General features: G+C 38.8%; 1 protein-coding gene across 3 annotated transcripts in view; it reads left to right on the top strand.

Moving 5' to 3' along the window:
- LOC149143461 (uncharacterized) overlaps positions 1-12437 on the top strand; it is a 76078-nt gene extending 63641 nt beyond the window's left edge. For 2 of the 3 annotated variants that reach the window (XM_089446592.1, XM_089446590.1), the window contains exons 5-8: positions 9367-9652; positions 9822-9892; positions 9998-10075; positions 12136-12437. In XM_089446592.1, coding sequence (XP_089302718.1) covers positions 9367-9652; positions 9822-9892; positions 9998-10027 — 387 coding nt within the window. In that variant the 3' untranslated portion in view covers positions 10028-10075; positions 12136-12437. The remainder of the gene's footprint in view (positions 1-9366; positions 9653-9821; positions 9893-9997; positions 10076-12135) is intronic. The other variant, XM_089446591.1, reaches the window with a different exon arrangement.
- The last annotated feature ends 7702 nt before the right edge of the window (positions 12438-20139 follow it).

The raw sequence follows: 20139 nt of genomic DNA on the forward strand, positions 1-20139 counted from the left end.
AATGATAACCCTGGAAAACAGCAAATAAGAGCCCGGCAGATATATGCAAAACTTCAAAATAAGACCACTTCAAAATTAGCCTAGAATTACAAGGAAATTACAGCTCTTGAACAGCCAAATTTAACATTTATTGCAGTAATGTTTTCAATATATCAGAAATTTGAACTTTACTGTGAACAGAATGAAAATCTCTCAATGTAAAACACGAAATGAAACTCTTAATGATTAACCCAGGGCCAAAATCAGCTAGGCTCTGCAAAGAAAAGCCTGTGGGAGTCGGCTGGTTCAGCCCAGAACTTCCCCAAACGCCCACAAATACCCTTCACCTAAAGATTTCCTGCACACCTCAAGCAAACATCAGTAAAGAGGGCAAGAAATGCTGCTAGATTTCAAGAAATAATGGAGATACCTGCCATTATTCCAGAAACCCTACAACATTCAAACCCTAGCACATGAGCAAGATACCTGTACTCACAATACTCTGAAAACCAGCTATTATTAACTGCTGAAAACTGAAATATGCAGAAAAACAAACATCTCACAGCAATTCCAGAGAGTAACACCAGCCAGTTTTGAACCCCAAAGTCTTTTTATTAACCAGAAAATCAGATTACAAGAGAGCTTTTTCAGTCCAGACTCACAGATCAGATAAACTGAAATGACCCCTAGCACTCTACTTAAAGGAAATGCCTCCAACGGCTAGTTCGAGTGATCCATGCAGAAATGATCTCGACCGTTGATGAGGATCAAGACATCTCTTGATCTCATCCGTCGATTTATTCACTTAAAATATTATTATTTTATTAGTTAGGTTTTTTGCTTTATTTTTTAATTTTTTATTATTTTATATTTATTCATTTTTTAATTTTTTAATTTATTTATTTTAAAATGGATCATCGAACTAAACCTTTGGAAAACATCACCTAGGACCTAGGACTTAGGACTCATGAGGGGAGCTAAAACATTTTTCGACCCTCAGGACACATTACATCATGACTTTTACAATTTACATCTTAAGGGAGAAAACCCCTTTAACATAGACCCTCACAAAACACCCAGTTCTGCGACACAACTATAATCTAGTAGATCAACACACTAGGATTCTCCTAAAATTCCAATGACAAAATCAATCCCGGCTTTGGGGTCAGGTTTGAAGGAAAACTCTACCGATCCGTGGATCGGTGAGACGAAAAACCTTCCGAGACGTAGATTATCATCAGAAAGTTAGGTCCACCTAGGCAAATTACATACAAAACTCATGTCTGCTAAGATTATTTACAATTAATACATGCAGACTGGGTTTACAATCAAAAAGATCAAGTTGCTGATGATGGCAGGATGGCACGGACATGCTGATCAGGTGCTGCCCCTTTTTGCCAAGAAAAGGGGGATGTACTGCATGGGTAGTTGACTAGTAGAGGTCAACATCTGGCTCTACTTGGGGACACGTTGCTGCTTGCAGGAATGTGAGAATCCAGAATCTGCATCCATACAACACAAAAATAAGTAGCGTCCATCCAAAAATCAGCATATACATTAAGCACAGGAAAGAAAAAAGCTCTTCATTTATTAACTATCTAAAGCAGAAATAAAAATGCGGAAAAAACGAGGAGTAGGGTTAGAAATACGATACAAAGGATGCCCTACGGCATCAGATGTGTTCAATATAGTGCATACTGAGCATTTGCCTGCTTTCAGGCAAATCTGTCGGCTGCTTGTCGGATGTGCCATGTCCAATTTTGCATATGGTAGGACTTTTTCCTATCCGAAAATCAAGCAGCTCGCGGCCGTCTGATGCATCAAATCTTCTTCTCATTTTCTTCCTCTTGCGCTTTTTCTTTCTGGCAGGATGAATTACTGATGAGCTGGAACTTTCTGTCTCGAAACGATCAGATGAAGTATGCGTGATATGTCTCTCTTTAGCCCGCATCTGATCTTTATCATTCTTAAGTCCATCTTCAATCAACCATCTTTCAACTGAACTAATAACCTCCTCATAATAAGATGGAGCTTGTTGCAACAAATGAGAAGGCTCCTGATCTATTGATGTTATCTGGTTTCTTTCATTTTCCAATTGCTGAAACTTTTGAACCTGTATTCTAATGGCATCCATCTGTCTAGAGTGTTCAACCTTTATAGCACTAATTTGTCTGGCATGATGTTCTTCCATGTCTTTTATTACTTTAACATTTTCTTCCTTTATGTTCATCAAGCAATGCTGCATGGAATTTATTTCTTCTTCATGATTCGCTTGCATGTTTCCAATTTCTGTTTCATGTTTAGTTTTCATGGCCTCAATTTCCTTAGCATGCTGATTTTGCGTGTCCTCAATCTCCTTATTACGTTTTTCCAGATGGGTGTGTAAAGTTTTAACATCATTGATAAGATTAGTTTGGTTGCTTTCCATATTTTTCACCAGCATCATTAAATCTTGTATTATTTGCTTTTGCTCTTCCTTTTCATTGTCATTTATCCCTGATTTTTCACTATCATGAACTTGATCTGCAATAGTTCCGGTTGATGACACATTCTGATCTTGAACTCTTTCTTTCTGTTGCACAATTTTAGGGGCAGAACGCAAGCTGTTTGAACTATCATATCTATCTTTAAAAGCATTGAGAATGTCTTGTAAATAAGTGAAAAAATCATTAGGAAAATTATTAAACCAATTCAAGGCATCACCCTCTAAAGAATGGACAAATAGACGCATATTGAAATCTTCATGATTATATTGAGGAAGTCTACAATATATGGTCATTACACAAGTAAACATGTTTAAATGATGTCTAACAGTGACCGGATCATCACCCGAGAACTTAAATAATTTAGAAATGGCCTCTTTCGGAAGATCATGGAGATTATTAGTAAAATGACATGGTTTACATGAATAATCCATGACGAACAACAAGGGATCAAATGGATGATAGAAAGAGATTTCTGCTCAAGAGAATTAAGAGATGAGAGAAGTGGAGTCGCCACTTGAACAATGAATCTGATTCTAGGATCCAAAAAGTAACCACAAGCAGATATGAGGAAAGCTTCTTGTCTGGGAAAAAATGAGAAAGTGGAGTCGCCACCCAAACAGGAAACAAACCCAAGAGGCGCTGCAGATATGTGATGAAAAGATGCCAAAATATTGAATCTGCCAGCTCAACTGAGAGATGAGAAATATGAGAAGATGAATGATTGTCGTTTGAAACACCGAGAACAAAGTGTCCCCGGCAACGGCGCCAAAAAATGTTGTCGCGCAAATTGACACGACAACGCTCAGACCGGGGGCTGTCACTCTGATCCCCGATCCCTCCGTTTAAGCCTGTCAAATATTGAATCTGCCAGCTCAACTGAGAGATGAGAAATATGAGAAGATGAATGATTGTCGTTTGAAACACCGAGAACAAAGTGTCCCCGGCAACGGCGCCAAAAAATGTTGTCGCGCAAATTGACACGACAACGCTCAGACCGGGGGCTGTCACTCTGATCCCCGATCCCTCCGTTTAAGCCTGTCTCCCGCGGCTAAGGGGGGGAGTCCCTGTGAGATGATGAGGCCAACTGTCGACCAGTTGGTTGGGAGACACGAGACACGATTAAGATAAGCACTAAAAAGATTTAATTTATTGAGCAGACCAGTGCCTTAAGAGATTGCGGATAAGACGATTACTTTGTTAAATGATATAAAAACATGGACCATGAACAACGATCATCTATCATCAGCTAGATCACAATGCTCTTAGAATGACAAAAATGATATCCAGCAATTGAAAATTTTAAAAAAGATGAATGCTTTAAACCACCACGAATCATAAACCATTAACCAGATATCAACTTCGCATCTCGACTTGAAAATTTAGATCTCAGCGTGAAAGATAATAATTCCCAAAAAATAACTGGATCTGACAAAGAAAAAAAAATTTACAAAATTTTTCGATTTTTTTTTTTTTCTATATTTTTTTTTTATATTTTTTTTATTTTATATATATATATATATATATATATATTTATTTTAAAACAAAAATTAAAAAATATGAAATCTAAAAATTAGTCTAAAACTAAACTATCTAAATAAATCTTTTTATTTTTTTTTTTTACTTTTCATAAAATTTAAATCTAAATATTTAAATCCCTAAAAGAAAAAAGAACTAACATAAAATCAAAATACGACTATGGCGCTAAATGAAACTATATTAGAATCAAGCCTAAAAATAAAAAAAATTTACGGGAATGCGTATACGGTAATGGAAAAAACGAAATTAAACGAAAACCCTAATCTACAGCATGAGGCGAACTTATATACACATGGATAACACCAAACTCCTGCGCTCAAGCGATTCCAGCATTACTATACCCTAGCCACGAAATGTAAAATTCGAAACAGTGAACGAAATACCTGTGCGTGAGTTTCTGAAGGAGACACGGGCCGAGAGAGCACTGGTCCGATGCTTTGACGCCCACGCAAGTTTACAAACATCAGCTTTCGATCTCAGAAATATTATCGTCTGCCTTTTGGTTATGCAGAGAACCCGTTGGCGGCAGACACAATGATCGATCCGGCAGTTTTTGGGCGTAACTGGCAACGTCTCAGCCGCAGGAGGAAGGAGCATGACCCGGATTCGATGCTGGCTAATCCGTCTTCGTTAGAGGAATACGTATTGAGGCCTGAAACAAACAAAACTTCACTCTATTTGCTATGATGCAGACGCTGAAACCCCTGTTGCTTTGAAGGGAGAAATAGATGTATGGCGTGGCCTGAGAAGAGATATGTGACTAGCTGACTGTAAAACGAAAAAGGAAAAACGCTGCACGCTGCCACGATACCACTCTAAGCAAAACGCATTTGAATCAACGTTAAATGCATAACCAGAATCCTGCTGAGCGTTTTATGCTACTGAGACCAAATCTGAAGAATCCCTCAGAGAATGATTTCGTTTTGCCTGATTGAAGCATGAAGTCAATGCATTTCTGCTGTGGACAGGGAAAATGGCGGATAGAGCAGCGTAATGATAACCCTGGAAAACAGAAAGCAAGAGCCCGGCAGATATATGCAAAACTTCAAAATAAGACCACTTCAAAATTAACCTAGAATTACAAGGAAATTACAGCTCTTGAACAGCCAAATTTAACATTTATTGCAGTAATGTTTTCAATATATCAGAAATTTGAACTTTACTGTGAACAGAAAGAAAATCTCTCAATGTAAAACACGAAATGAAACTCTTAATGATTAACCCAGGGCCAAAATCAGCTAGGCTCTGCAAAGAAAAGCCTGTGGGAGTCGGCTGGTTCAGCCCAGAACTTCCCCAAACGCCCACAAATACCCTTCACCTAAAGATTTCCTGCACACCTCAAGCAAACATCAGTAAAGAGGGCAAGAAATGCTGCTAGATTTCAAGAAATAATGGAGATACCTGCCATTATTCCAGAGACCCTACAACATTCAAACCCTAGCACATGAGCAAGATACCTGTACTCACAATACTCTGAAAACCAGCTATTATTAACTGCTGAAAACTGAAATATGAAGAAAAACAAACATCTCACAGCAATTCCAGAGAGTAACACCAGCCAGTTTTGAACCCCAAAGTCTTTTTATTAACCAGAAAATCAGATTACAAGAGAGCTTTTTCAGTCCAGACTCACAGATCAGATAAACTGAAATGACCCCTAGCACCCTACTTAAAGGAAATGCCTCCAACGGCTAGTTCGAGTGATCCATGCAGAAATGATCTCGACCGTTGATGAGGATCAAGACATCTCTTGATCTCATCCGTCGATTTATTCACTTAAAATATTATTATTTTATTAGTTAGGTTTTTTGCTTTATTTTTTAATTTTTTATTATTTTATATTTATTCATTTTTTAATTTTTTAATTTATTTATTTTGAAATGGATCATCGAACTAAACCTTTGGAAAACATCACCTAGGACCTAGGACTTAGGACTCATGAGGGGAGCTAAAACATTTTTCGACCCTCAGGACACATTACATCATGACTTTTACAATTTACATCTTAAGGGAGAAAACCCCTTTAACATAGACCCTCACAAAACACCCAGTTCTGCGACACAACTATAATCTAGCAGATCAACACACTAGGATTCTCCTAAAATTCCAATGACAAAATCAATCCCGGCTTTGGGGTCAGGTTTGAAGGAAAACTCTGCCGATCCGTGGATCGGTGAGACGAAAAACCTTCCGGGACGTAGATTATCATCAGAAAGTTAGGTCCACCTAGGCAAATTACATACAAAACTCATGTCTGCTAAGATTATTTACAATTAATACATGCAAACTGGGTTTACAATCAAAAAGATCAAGTTGCTGATGATGGCAGGATGGCACGGACATGCTGATCAGGTGCTGCCCCTTTTTGCCAAGAAAAGGGGGATGTACTGCATGGGTAGTTGACCAGTAGAGGTCAACAGGTAGATCTAGACTTAGTCTGGTAACTATGTTCTAAGTTGTTTAGTATTGTGATTTAACATTGCATATTAATAATTTCACTATTGAGTTAGAAGATGTCAATCCAACATCTGATTGGATTGTTGAGCATAGCAGCAAGGAGTCATTGTTTTGGAAGGAGTTAAGCTATATGACCCTCGAGGCATCAAGGATAAGCCTTTCCATTATTCATACCATGGTCCATCCTACTAAATCCATGGTGCTTTTCTATGTATATACTTAATCACATGATTTAGGATTTCAAAATGTGTTAGCTTTGCATTATAGGCACTAAGATGATATAACAATGATACACGCACACACTTTTGAAAATTCCTGTATTTTTTAGTTTTTTTTTTTTTTAATTTGCGAATCAATCCCCGAATCTTTGGAGTCTCGAGTCAATTCTTGAATCTTGGCCAAAATCTTTTAAGCATTGAGTCAAGTTCGGTAACGTTTATGTGAAGTATGTAAAAAATGTGGCAACATACACATAAAGAAGCATGCAAAATATGGATAAATCTGAATAAAACTTAATTATAGGAAGGCCCAACAGGTTAGCTGATGTGGTTGAATGCTGTGAATTACAAGTAGGAGGTCATGGGGACAAGTCTGCATGTTGGCTGCCTTTGTGAATATTTTGGGCCTCATTCAATCTTCTCGCTAGGTTAGTTTGCCAAAACGGCAACTGGTTGGTTCACCCTAGGTACCATCCTTGGAATGACAATAAGTGCTCAATGGGTTTCTCTAGGATGTGCATTTCTTTGAAAAAAATCAATTATGGAAATAAAATTGAATTTGGGTTTATATGACCATGATATCTTTATAAATATTGAAATTTTCTAAGCAATAATATTTGTCTCGCCGCCTTGTAGCTAATATTTTGTTAGTTCTGATGTCATGTAAATACAGGACTAACCAAATTTTTTGAAAAGTATGGATTTAAGGGAAATTTTTTTATTGATTGCACCAAGAGAAGCAGGGTGCTCCCCAACCTAGGTGAGGGCTATCTCTGCATGTCTATATGTTTTCCTATTTGTGTAATGCTAATAAAATAAAATAAAGAAAGAAGAGCCAACAACCTTTTTTAATGACTAAAATCATAAATGTTAAAAAACTGACATTGTTATACTAAATAAACTAGCATAGATCTATCTTAACCTTGGATCTAATATGCATTAAACAGGATTCAAGAAAAGCAGAGGTGCAAACTTCAATGTTTATTAAATGGAATTTAGGGTGCAACACCATTGGGGTTTGCCGTTTGCGCTTTGAGGATTTTTTATTCTGCTTGGTGCTAGATTGATCGAGGGTTAAGATGGGTCTATGCTAGTGTTCATGCAGAAAGAAGATTCAGATACCATTTTCGTATTTACAATTTCAGATTGAAAGCCATGTTCCTTGATGCTTTCCTTATTTTTTTTGTGTAATGCCAATTGGGTGGTGCCTTTAACTTGAATGTCAAAAGAGTAATGGCCCAAGTACAACATGCCATTATCATGTTCACCACTGTTTTGGGCGATTCTTATTTCTTAGTAATTTGGAGAGATCCATACTAGATACAAGCAGTCATCGTAGCTTAGTGCAGATATTTCAGAATTCCTTTCTAGATGTACTCAACCGACTCTAGTTTATGGAATAGATTAACATGTTAGTTTCATGTATATTAGTGGATCTACATATGGAGGATCTAGGATCCATGTTTTTGTGGATCTGGCACTCAGAATTTCCTTCCAGTTGGGAAATGCTAGAGGATCCACCCAGGATTCGTTTCTGGCCTGATAGAAATGTGAAGCTGCCAGATCATCCAAAAAAGGATCATTTTTTAATACACATTGTAAGCGTGAAATAAAAGATTAAATGGCAAAGTCTGGGGCCCTAAAATCATAAGTTTTGTCGATAAAATAGCCCCTAGTATAACACACAAATTTGAGTTTTACATAGCAGTTTGCATCTCTGAGTTTGCGAGAACGATTTTGGAGCTAAATATATTTGGGGATCTGAATTTTTTTTATGTTTTTGTTTCATGGGTTTTCTTTTTTAAAATATTAATTTAAATATTTATATTTTTTATATATGTGGTTTTTCCGTGTCGAGAATCGAGATCCCTACTTTTAGAAAATCTGCGGATCTGTTTCCATTTCCACAATACCTAGCCTTTCAGAATTATCAATTTTAAAAAACAAAAATCACTGAATATGAGTAAACGTCATTTCTTTCTTTCTGTGTCTAGCCATTTCCTTCAGGATATTCGATGCACTGTTGCCAGAGCATGATGATCTCATTTAGGTTGTAAAGGTATTAGGTGTCACTGACAAAGAGACATGAGGAAGTCCATGGATTCCACTGAAGATCAATCCCATTTTTAAAGTGGAAGTTTCAGATTCACTTGAATGTTATAATAAAAGCATGTTGAGTCTTTTGATATGGTTTGCAAGGAAACGGTTGAACTAGAGTCACCTGGTAAAAAGGATTCTTGTTCTCGGCTTGGGGATTATGGGGTGTTTTTTTTCACTTTTTCTTCATTTGTCAGATCTCGAGTCTGGAGAAGAGCATATCTATTTTTGCTGGTTGTATCAGGAAATCATTACAAGTTACAAAGGAAATTTTTGCATTTTGCAAGACTTGATTGTGCTACAATATCTGGTGTCTTTTCAAATGCTTTTCTGAAATATAAATGTTTATTATGTTTGGTATGATTGAAATATAAAAGTTAATTGTGTTTGGTATGATTGTTGAGAGTTATCTGAGACATTATCATCTTCCTTCTCGTGTTCATAATCATATACATGTCAATTGAGTTTGTGTGCAAGGACTGCTTATCTGTCATGCCTTGGCAATAGCCTAGCATGACCTGCTATCTCATTTGCTTGCAAAGGATATTCTACCTCTTGTAATTATGGTTGTGCTCTTTTTGAATAAATAACAGGCAGATGCCATACTAGCTTTAGCTGGATCAAATGGGCGGTCCTGGTCTACAACGTACTCAACGCGGCCAAGGTCTACGCTACAGTCACTCGCAACTGAAGGCAATGTTTTGTCTGTAGAGAGAGAAAAAGTTGGAAACAGGATGACTGTTAATAGTTCTAGTGGTTTGGACATGCCCTTTGAGTTGCAAGCTCTGTTACCTGCTAGAACACATGCTGGTCAGGGAAACAGTCGCTTAGGTACAAATTTTCTGCAGTTTACAACACAAAACATGCAAGCTGCTATAGGTTGGAATTATTTGTTTTAATTTCTATTCTTACTTTGACCTCAGTAACAAATTTTCCTATATTTATATTAATATTTTGTAATGTTACATCTATGCTTGTGTTGGACCCGATAGCTTCTGATAGCATTCCTTAGTATTTGACTTCTAATCATTTTTGTTGCATGTGTAAGGTGGAAATGGACACAAGGATAGGACCTTGATGGCTTGTCCCTCCACCTGTAGCAATGAAGGAGACAAGGAGGTATACACTATATGGTTGATGCTCAATTTGGATTCCTATCTACTTTATTTTTATTGATGCCACCTGATGATCAGTTTTCGGCTTCTGAATTTGAAACATATGCAGACCATTTGCAATAGTCAGCAGTTAGCATGAACAACCGCAGATGATGACAATTATAGATTAGATGTTTTCTCACATAAGGTAATATTTTGGTAGTTCAAAGTCCTCTCCTTGGGGGCATGTGTAGTTGAAATTTTTTGTATTTCGACATTTTTAAGTAGTTAAGTGATCTAGTTAATTATCAGGAAGTACTGCCTCAAGACCAGGATTTTATGGTTCTGCCCATGGTAAGGACATGGAATATAATCTTTAAGTCAACTGTTTTGAAAATTGTTTTTTTAATGGGCATTCATTCGAAGGCTGAGTGACTTTTTTGGTTATAAGATTAAACTAGTAAAAATCTGAAATTATTTGAAAAGTATTTGAAGTTATTTTTATACACACTGGATTATAAAGTTTATTGCTATGTGCCTAGATAAATAATAGATTCTATTTAGTATTTATCCATGTCCTTGTCAAACTTGACATTACTCTGACATCAGAAAGATGTTACCTAACTTAAGAGTTTACGTGATTGATAAGTGATGTTGGCATTAGTGTATATGAATGACTGTTTTGTATTCACTAGGTTTATTACCAAACTTCATATTGTTCCTTGTGCTGTCTTTTGAGAACACTCTCTGGACTATTGGAATTTTATGCATGTCACTGTTCTCAATCCTGATATGATGTCAATATGTTGTGGTGACAATATCCCATAGAATTCAGATGGTTTTGTTTCTACTGTAAAAAAATTGACTTTGAGGTATTTTCTCTTTTCAATGACGCGTTATAATTTCGGCATGGTATCACCTCCGTAGACCTATCTTGTAAGAATTTAGATGAGATATTTTCAGACAATAGAATCCACAAATCTGATGGAAACTAGACTAAGTGTTTAATCCAAGTTGCACAACACAGGGAAACAGGTATAAGTTTCCAAAATGGAACCTCCCAAAAATTTGGAGACAGGGAAATGGTATATCAATATATATATATATATATATATATATATTAACCTTTAAAGAAAGCATTATGAATAAATGAGCAAGAATATTTAAATGACGAGCAATGTTGCACCATTGCTTATACTAGGATCCTCATCATTAGAATTTACTATCATTATCTGCCTCGTCATCTAGCCTTGCCTCTGCCTTGATCCTCCAGGGACATCAGTCAACACCATCCAAATTTGATTTAAGTGCCTAATCCAAGCTTTAAAATATGGTAGAAGCCTAACATGCCTACTCAATGATTTTGGCTTGAGTAAAGGATACACTTTTTGCTAAGGTGATGAAAGAGGAGTTTAACAATCAGTGACGCCAACATCACAGTGCATAAAGGTCTCGGTGCTCTTAGTTAAACACAAATCCCATATCCTCATGTATGATAGAATCCAATGAAAATGTTGCAATCCTTCCAATTCTGGAATCCTGAAAACGGTGAAGTCTCGTGAATTTTGAGTGGAATATGAAATGCTATTTTTCTCCATATGAAGTCCGATGAGGTTGGAACCACTCTAAAACATCCTGAAACAATTAATGGTAATTAAATACAAAGTTATCTAAAAGGATAGAAAAGGAAAGATAAAGGAAATGCTAGCTATTACTTGCTACCATTTATTGCCATCCAGTTTGGTCAAGCCCAGTCAAAAATCAAGTAAAAATTCAGCTAAAATGATTTGGAAATGCACTGTGTGCAGAGTGGTATGGCCATGAAATGCATTTCCACACGTGGAATGCATGTTTCTGAGGTGTAACACACGCATTTCTGCATTTCCATATGGAAAAGCATGGGATACAGCCCTCTTCTATTCATTTCCTGCAACATAGTTTTTAATGCAAAGTGAATGAATAAATAAATGAAAGCATATCCAGAATTTGAAGCTGAACATAAGTGCAAAACCTGTGGACTATTTGAATTGAATCTTAAATTTCAATGGAAGAATTTTGAATTCAAAGCCTGGATAAGATTTTTTAATTTTTTAACAAAAATTTATGCAAAAGAAAAAACGCTATGTTAATGAGGTTACTACTTGAGTGTATTTTTGTATTTATTGTTCGGGTAGATTCATAGTGGAATCTGATTTTGACTCTGGAATTACTAGCATTCAAATTCCTTTAGGAATGAACTAACCCTACTGTTTAATTGTTCATATGCAGATGCTGTATCATACGTGCAGGCTGAAACCAGTTTCATGACTTTCTTCCTGGTACCTGGCTGCAGAAAATTTCTTTTCCATTAACTTAATCAGAAAGCTGATGTCTTGTCTGCCTTTACCGTTGAGGTACCCCCAGTGTACTATATTTGGTAATGCAAACAAGTATAGCAACAACCTGTTTCCTGCCTTGCAGCACATATTATTAAATCAAGGAATTTTGGTACTCTTGTGCAAATTCTGAAAACTGCTTTGTCCTCGCGATTTCATAGAGTATTGATTTGTTGTGTGTTTGACCTATAGTTCCTTACATTGTCATAGTTTTTCTTCTGGTATTGATAGATTTGGTTTTATGTGAGGGGTTCCTTGTCTCAAAATGAAGAAGCCACCACCATTTTCAGTTGAGTACATGAACTTGTTTTCATGTGGAAACAAGGCTTTCATGTTGATGCATATTATATTGACAACACAATCTTAGATTTATGCATTTTGATCGGAAACAGAGGTATGTGTTATCACTGTCACCACATGTTCTTCCTGACTTCAGGGAACAAAATGTAGAATAAAACAGAAGGTTCAGGTAATAGGGGTACCCTTGTGTCGAAGGTCATGCAGTTGTCTGAAATTGTCAGCAACTGTTTATATGTACATTCTCATCTCTTAAAAACTTGTGTGACTTAAATTTCAAGAAATGCATGTGGTGCATAAAGGGAAAAGTAGAGTCTGCATATTATCCTTGAATGTTGCCTCTTCCATTTCCAAGTTAGAGTAAATTCAGATTTGATGCAGTTGCAAATGAATACCGTCTTTGGTGATGACCATAATGGATGATATGATATATACTTAGGATGTGCACCATCACCTGCATCATGTTTGGTTTCTTTAGTGAATTTTGAAGCGAGCATCAATCTAATTGTTTTGAATGTTACCTGCGCAATCCAAATTTATGTTGTTTAGTTATTAAGTTTCTAATTTATTCTCGGGTTCCCATTTGTTTTAGGATTTTCTTGTGCGTGATTGTTTTTCCCTTCTAAAGAAATCCATTTTACTTTAGAGAGTGAATTATTCCAACTATTGCAAATTGCTATTGATTTCACCTGTAGAGAACTTTTGTAAAGTCTGAACATGCATTAATAGATCATGGACATAAGACATTGAACATGGGGACTCTGTGTTTCCTGTGGTGTTAGCAGCATATATTCCCTTTCAAACATGGGTGATACAAGGACTAACTGGCTTAATGAAACTCGACATCTTAGTGTTTCTTGGACCAGTTCTTTAAAAACATTTAATGGCACAGATTATAAGCCTTTTACCGGTCAACATGTTGGGAAAACTAAGTGAATTGGGATATATCTTCAACTTCAAAATGTGTTAGTGGGATGAGGGTAGACATTCGGCGGATTTGAGTATTTCCAATTCTTATTGGATTTGTAGGTAAATTTCATGTTCGTGTCAATTCAAATATGTTTTAAACTTTTGTGCGTATCTGAACTGAAAGTGTCAAGTGTAATGAAGCCTCGTATCAAATTTTCGATGTTGATAAATTCTAAATTGTGAACATGTTCAAAGTAACCTTGATAAATGTATTATTGGCTTTCTGCTTCTTTTATATAAATATAATTAATGGGATGTGTTACCCACCAAAAGTGGGTGACCCATAGGAGAAATTTTCTCCTAGATTTGTCTTTAGCTGACAGCCAACAACCCTTGACAGCCCACCAGTGTAGCGGATGTGTTGTGTCATTTGATCTCTGCTCCTTAGCTAGTCATATGTTCCCTTGCCTATTTGTCGAGAGCATATGTTTGAAGGTGGGCAATCCAATCCTAAAGGTAGGTTTTTCATTATGCAATTGGGTGCTTATGCTTGTTTTTCCTTGGCACTTTGGGCATGGATTATTTGGCAACTTGGAAGAAGGGTTTTCAATGTAGTTTTGTTCCCTCGCCTTAAATGGAGAGTTAATTCTAAATCCTAGACCCATGGGATCTCCCCTATTGGCCTCTGGCTTCAGGGAGGGCACTACTTGTAAAAACTTGATTTTGGTAGCACGGTTTTGTTTTCCCATTTTACAAATTTTCACTCCCCTTTGCACATTACAAGCCCTAATTCATCATCTTCCTTCTCTGGGTCCATAAGGCATTGGTACACCCCCTCCCCTTATCCACATGTTTGGGTCGAACCTAGAATGTTGCCTCGGATGTTGATGCAACTAAAAGAATGTTAAAGTCAATTCATGGCCACAAGCAAGAAACAAAAGAAAATAATATTATAAAATGAAAGATACGACCGAGACATTAAAACAACACGTGGGCAAAAGTGAAACATGAGCACACTCCCTTCATTATGGCCACCACCTTGGTTCCTAAGGCCCCATCAGTGCCCCCACATCATTAATGAACCCATGCACATCCCAATCCATTGTGGGCAAAGAACTGCCCCACTTTAAAATAGCACATGGGAAAAAGCCAAACATGAGCTCTCCCCCTGCATTATGGCCACCGCCTTGGTTCCCAAAGCCCTATCAGTGCCCCCACATCATTAAGGTACCCATGCACATCCCAACCCATGGTGGGTGAAGAACTGACCCATTTTAAGGGGGTAATCACTACTTATGCATACACATCATGCTCTCATCTCTTGGAGCCTCGAGCGGTAATGCAAAAAATAAATAAAGAAAAGGCAAAAGGCTAATGAAGAAAGGTGGAAAAACAAAGGCCAAGGTAACTTCATGTATGCATGATTTCTCCCACCTACATCAATACACCCAAATATGTAGATATCCCTCATCATTACCATCCTTGAACCCATGGCATTTGGCTCTAAGACCCTGTATTCTTATTCATCTCAACATTATTCACATGACCCTTATCAATTGAAAGATGTACCTTGTACATGTCTTTCCCCTTTGGGCCTGGAACACCTAATAAGGTTTATTAACTACTCCTACCTAGGGAAGTAACACTATTACAAGCTTAAAGCCCAAAATTTGGAAGGTAAGTCGATTATGAAGTTTCAATGTGCCCTTGATTAACGAGATTGATTCACTTAAATGCATTAATGAATTGTTGCACCTGATGGTGAGGAAGTACATTAGATCTTATATGTAATTGGTAGGTGGTTTCATCATGCGCTGGGCAACTTAACTGGGGTTGACGCCCATTAGAGGATCATATTGACACCCCTAGGAGATGTGGTGAGAGCCATGGGACTCCATGTGTTGGAGCATCATTTCATGTTATGGGCACCCTCAACACCTTCAACATCTTGTTTATTACCCCACATTATTCGTAAGATGATGCACTTGGACCAACGTGCCACCACTGACGTTGCATGATCATGGCCCCTGATCCAAGGCTCAGAGTAGGTTTGTCTCACCTTTGAGACTTGGGATGGCAGACACCATCATCAGAGCCCTCATTTGGAGTAGTCTACAAGCTTATCTTTCATCAAGAGACCCATGAGACCAGTTTTTGTGCCCCAAATGCACTATGTATGGGGCATCACATGATGACTTGCATGAAAAATTAGGGGCCATCCGCTAATTCATCTTTATTGGAGCCCTATCTCTCATCATGGCATTTAGAGGAGTCAATGTGGCCTCCAACATCCTTATATCATCATGATGTCATTAACTCGGCTTGCATATGGATGGTTAATTCATAACTTGTGATAGCTACTATTGTCACCCCAAGAAACTCCCTTAGGTTGTATCTCAGAGATGCTCGGAAACATTACAAATTCAACAAAATGTTGGAAATGGATGAATGGGAGGAATGATGCATATTCAAGCCAGACAACCACTTGTACTATGTTTAACTCCAAACATGGGTGAACACCCCCAGACTACAAGGCTTTAGACCACCAATTACTCACAGTTTGAGGATTAAGTGAACATGGAGAACACTGACCACACCAGTAGATGCACAAGACCATGTGATGGACGGCTGCAACCAGTAAAGAGGTCTGCAAATCTATTTCCTAATGCACAGACAGAATGACTGCTCTCTGGCACTAAGATAACATAAACCTGCATAACACATTCAATGATACATACTAGATTCTAACACAGAGGTGGGATGACAGCCCCTCAAATGCTAAATATCAAGAGCACATGAAAAATGCATGACAGGCACAACCTAGAACAGAGAAGAAGTGGAAAGTGAGCAATTAACAACAAAAGAAGCTTGTATTCGCTGAAAATGAAGACCAGACGCTGCAAGTATCATAGTAGTTACAGTCTCCAGAAGTTGAACCTTACATCAAAACAACAACCATCAACCCTGATTACATCTGTGTTTTGATTATATATAGAGTTTGTTTACAAAGATATTCTGATGTTCTATGCATGGAGGGGTCATAATGGACCACCAACCACCTTAACTCTCTGATGGAGTCTCTGCTACGATCTGCTGGCTTTAATGAACAAAATTGATCTTCTTGGATGCTCTGTTGTCCTTATCAAGCAGGTGGAGAGTTGACTGAAAGAAGCTCCATAACTGATAAACGCCATAATCTGCTCGAGGCACGTCCTTCTCGTCCTTCAGCCATACTTCTCTTGAATGCAGTAGTTGAAGTAGTAACTGCGCAGAGTACTTGGTAGATAATCGCTTCGTCCTTTGGGTGTATGATACAGGTCGAAGACACAAGTACAACATGGCGGACACATGAGCAGGCCACGGATTATACATCAGCCATTGGATAGAGTGAATGGGCAGCAGAGATCTCTCGGCAGGAGCTATTGGGAGGAAGCAGGGGCATACAATCGTGGGTCGTCGGATCGCGGTCGAGCAGATCTGACGGCTATCGGGTGGAAGAATAGCGCAGGAGATAACGCGCGGGGACGGGCGGGACGGTGGTAAGTGGTATTCCTCGCACCGCTTTTCAGAGGTGGTGGTATTCGTACAACGGGTCGCGATCACATTCGTAACACGACGTGTGGCAGATGGGACATGTTAATACCGCTTTCCTCGCGAGTTAACGCGTGGGCGACTAGCGGGGTCAGGAGTAGTGTATGCCGTCGGATCACACGACGGATGATCGGATGGCGGGGAACTGAACGTGGTTTAACGTGCGGGGGGAAAGGCAGAGACCATTGGATTGGGATGATCAACGGCTGTGAACGAAGGATGATGATCGGCAGGGGAAGCGCGAGGTCGTATGGACAAGATCACGTTATGGTTTGAGTTGCGCGCTCGGGGGCTGGAGGGAAAATAGGCCTATACAGGGCTTTGGAGATGAAATGGAGTTAGCGGGGCGTTGAGAGTGTAAACTGCGAGAAGAAGGTAAAAAATGACTAGCTGAAGCCTTCTTTTAGCAAAACCAAGGACTGAGCCCACTGCTGCTCTTTTAACATCAGCACCCTGTAGCAGAGCTAACACTGGCTCCTTTTGGGGATGAGATCCTCCTTGTGAGGTCTCAAGAACTGCAGAACAATGCCTTCATACAAAACCAGCTTAAAAACATTGCCTAGTATTCCATTGGGCATGGAGTCTAATTAAGTTTACACTAAAAAGAACACAATTACAATATTAGGGCTTGGAAGCCTGAATCTTCAAAAACTGCCCATTTGCTGGGCCATCAAAACTGTTTCCCTTCCTCTCAGCCGGTTTATCAAAGAGCTGCAAAACTGGATTTATTTGATCATCTACTTCAAAAAGTTTAGGGCATTTGGCCTTACTAGGTATAGATGATCTATATTTCATCCCCTCTCTGTATATTCTCTCCCTTGGATGTTCTTCATGGGAGCTTCTGTACACCTGCTGAATGACCATGGTTACTGTGTAATTCTCTGTGTCATTTGTGGCCTGCACAATTATTATGAATGGTGAACCAATGTATTCTTATGCGGGGGACACAGAGAACTCATATGCTCCTTTATCCTTCTTAGAACAGTCCACATCCAAAGAGGAGTCCCAAGACTGTGCACCCTCTTCCTCTGTCATCTGACAAGCTGCCTTTTGAATCTGTGTGGAGGCCACATGAGCAGGCATCAGAATATCAACACTGAGATGATCAGTACCAGACTTGGGCTTTGAATCATGGCCTACCTCAGAGCCCAGGATGCAACTAAGAGGGATTGTCACTTGAACAGATAGAGAAGTGTAAGATGGTGGGGAGCTTTCTCCTCCCTTTTTGATCATTGGACCAGGGATATCAGCAGGTTGGTCGATTTGCAGATTTGCATAATCATTGGAAGATGGGCTAGCTTCGGCCTCAGACTCTTTGAGAATGGTGGGACCTTTTGCTGGTTGCTCTTGCTGATGAGCTTGTTGTTCTGTAGCTACAACAAACTGGTGAGCAGTGCCTATGGATAATGACTTTTCATACGCAGCTCTGGTTAAGAAAGGGGCACTGCCCTTATCTTCCAAACCATGGACCTCTTCCTCTTCTTCAAACTGCTCTTCTTCCATGACTATATTCTGAAAAAGGGTCTTCACCTTTTTATCTTCGTTTGCATCTTTATTTCTTTGCAAAATCTGCAACTGCTCATTTGCTCCTTTATATGGATTTGGAGTTGGAAGAGAAAAGGAACAACGAGCTCCTGCTTCCTCGGAATGCTGCTCCACCCTTAATCTGGAAACTTCAGAGGTTAATAACTCTTATCATCCTGGCTAATTTACCGATCGCAGGATTTGAGGACGATGAGAACTCATCCCCCGTCTTTTCCTTTCAGCTTCTCCTTCGAGTCTCTCTGCAGTGAAAATGTTTGATTCTACTTCAAAGGCTGCATCTTGCATATCGGCCAAACAAGTACATTTTCTTTCTCTTAACAGTAGGCAGAACTGAGAATCGAAGGCATTGGCATAAGTGAGCATAGCAGAAGTAGGAGTGGGTTTCACTTCATATGGTATTCTGCTGTACAAATGGTTGAATCTCTTGTTGAAATCAGACAGCAGCTCACCATTCTCCCTCTGCAAGTTCCCAAATTCAGTGTAATAAAAGAGCAAATCTTTCTTATCCCCCCAGTGCTTTAGGAACACATCATCTAGGGCCTCAATGTCTGCGATAGACCTAGGGGTAATTCTCTGAACCATTTTCTAGCCTCCCCATCTAGGCTTTGGACAAAAACCCTCATCCACACATCCTCTTCATTAATATTTAGGTTATCAACATAACAATAAAAAGATTCGAGGTGCTCTTCAGCTGATACTCCTGTACTAGTAAACTTAGGCATGTATTGCTGATAATCTCCTACAGGCATGGCATTCAAAGGGACAGGCAAGACCAAGGGTCCATACCTAGTAGCAACGATTCTTTCTATCTTTGTGAGGGCTTGCTGGCTTGCCATCACTGGAGTTAGGTGTAAGGATACTGGTAGACTGAGTGGTATGAAGCAATGTAATGGATGACAAAAACAAAGGAATATGATGGATTGTATGGGAGGCTTTCTTTGGACTGAAATCCGAAAGGGAAATGAATGACTAAGGAGCTTTATGAATCTCTGAAGGTGACTTCTTCACTAGCAGAGATACATGGGATTTCTAAGGCTTGCCTGGTCCTGATGCTCCTTTCTATGAAATTTTCTTCTGCTTAACGATTTTCTCAGGATCGGGCACTGGGTTAACTGGTGATTTCTGAAGATTTCTCCGAGCATGCCTCAAACTGAGCCAGGACTACAATGTGGAGTCGCCAAAGGTTGGTCTTCCTCCAGTGGAGTCGCCAGATAGATGATTACAACCAGAAATGTGTCCAGGCCTTGTCTATCATCAAAACCTGGAACTGTGTTGTTCTCTCAGGGAAGCTGAGCTTCAATCTCCATTCCCCGGCAACAGTGCCAATTAATGTTATCACCCTAAGAAACTCTCCTAGGTTGTATCTCAGAGATGCTCGAGAACATTACAAACTCAACAAAATGTTGGAAATGGATGAATGGGAGGAATGATGCATATTCAAGCCAAACAACCACTTCTACTATGCTTAACTCCAAATATGGGTGAACACCCTCAGACTACAAGGCTTTAGACCACCAATTACTCACAGTTTGAGAATTAAGTGAACATGGAGAAT

Source organism: Pinus tabuliformis, chromosome X (assembly GCF_031772625.1).
Source record: "Pinus tabuliformis cultivar Carrire ecotype Pingquan chromosome X, CPIR1, whole genome shotgun sequence".
NCBI classification, from domain to species: Eukaryota; Viridiplantae; Streptophyta; class Pinopsida; order Pinales; family Pinaceae; genus Pinus; species Pinus tabuliformis.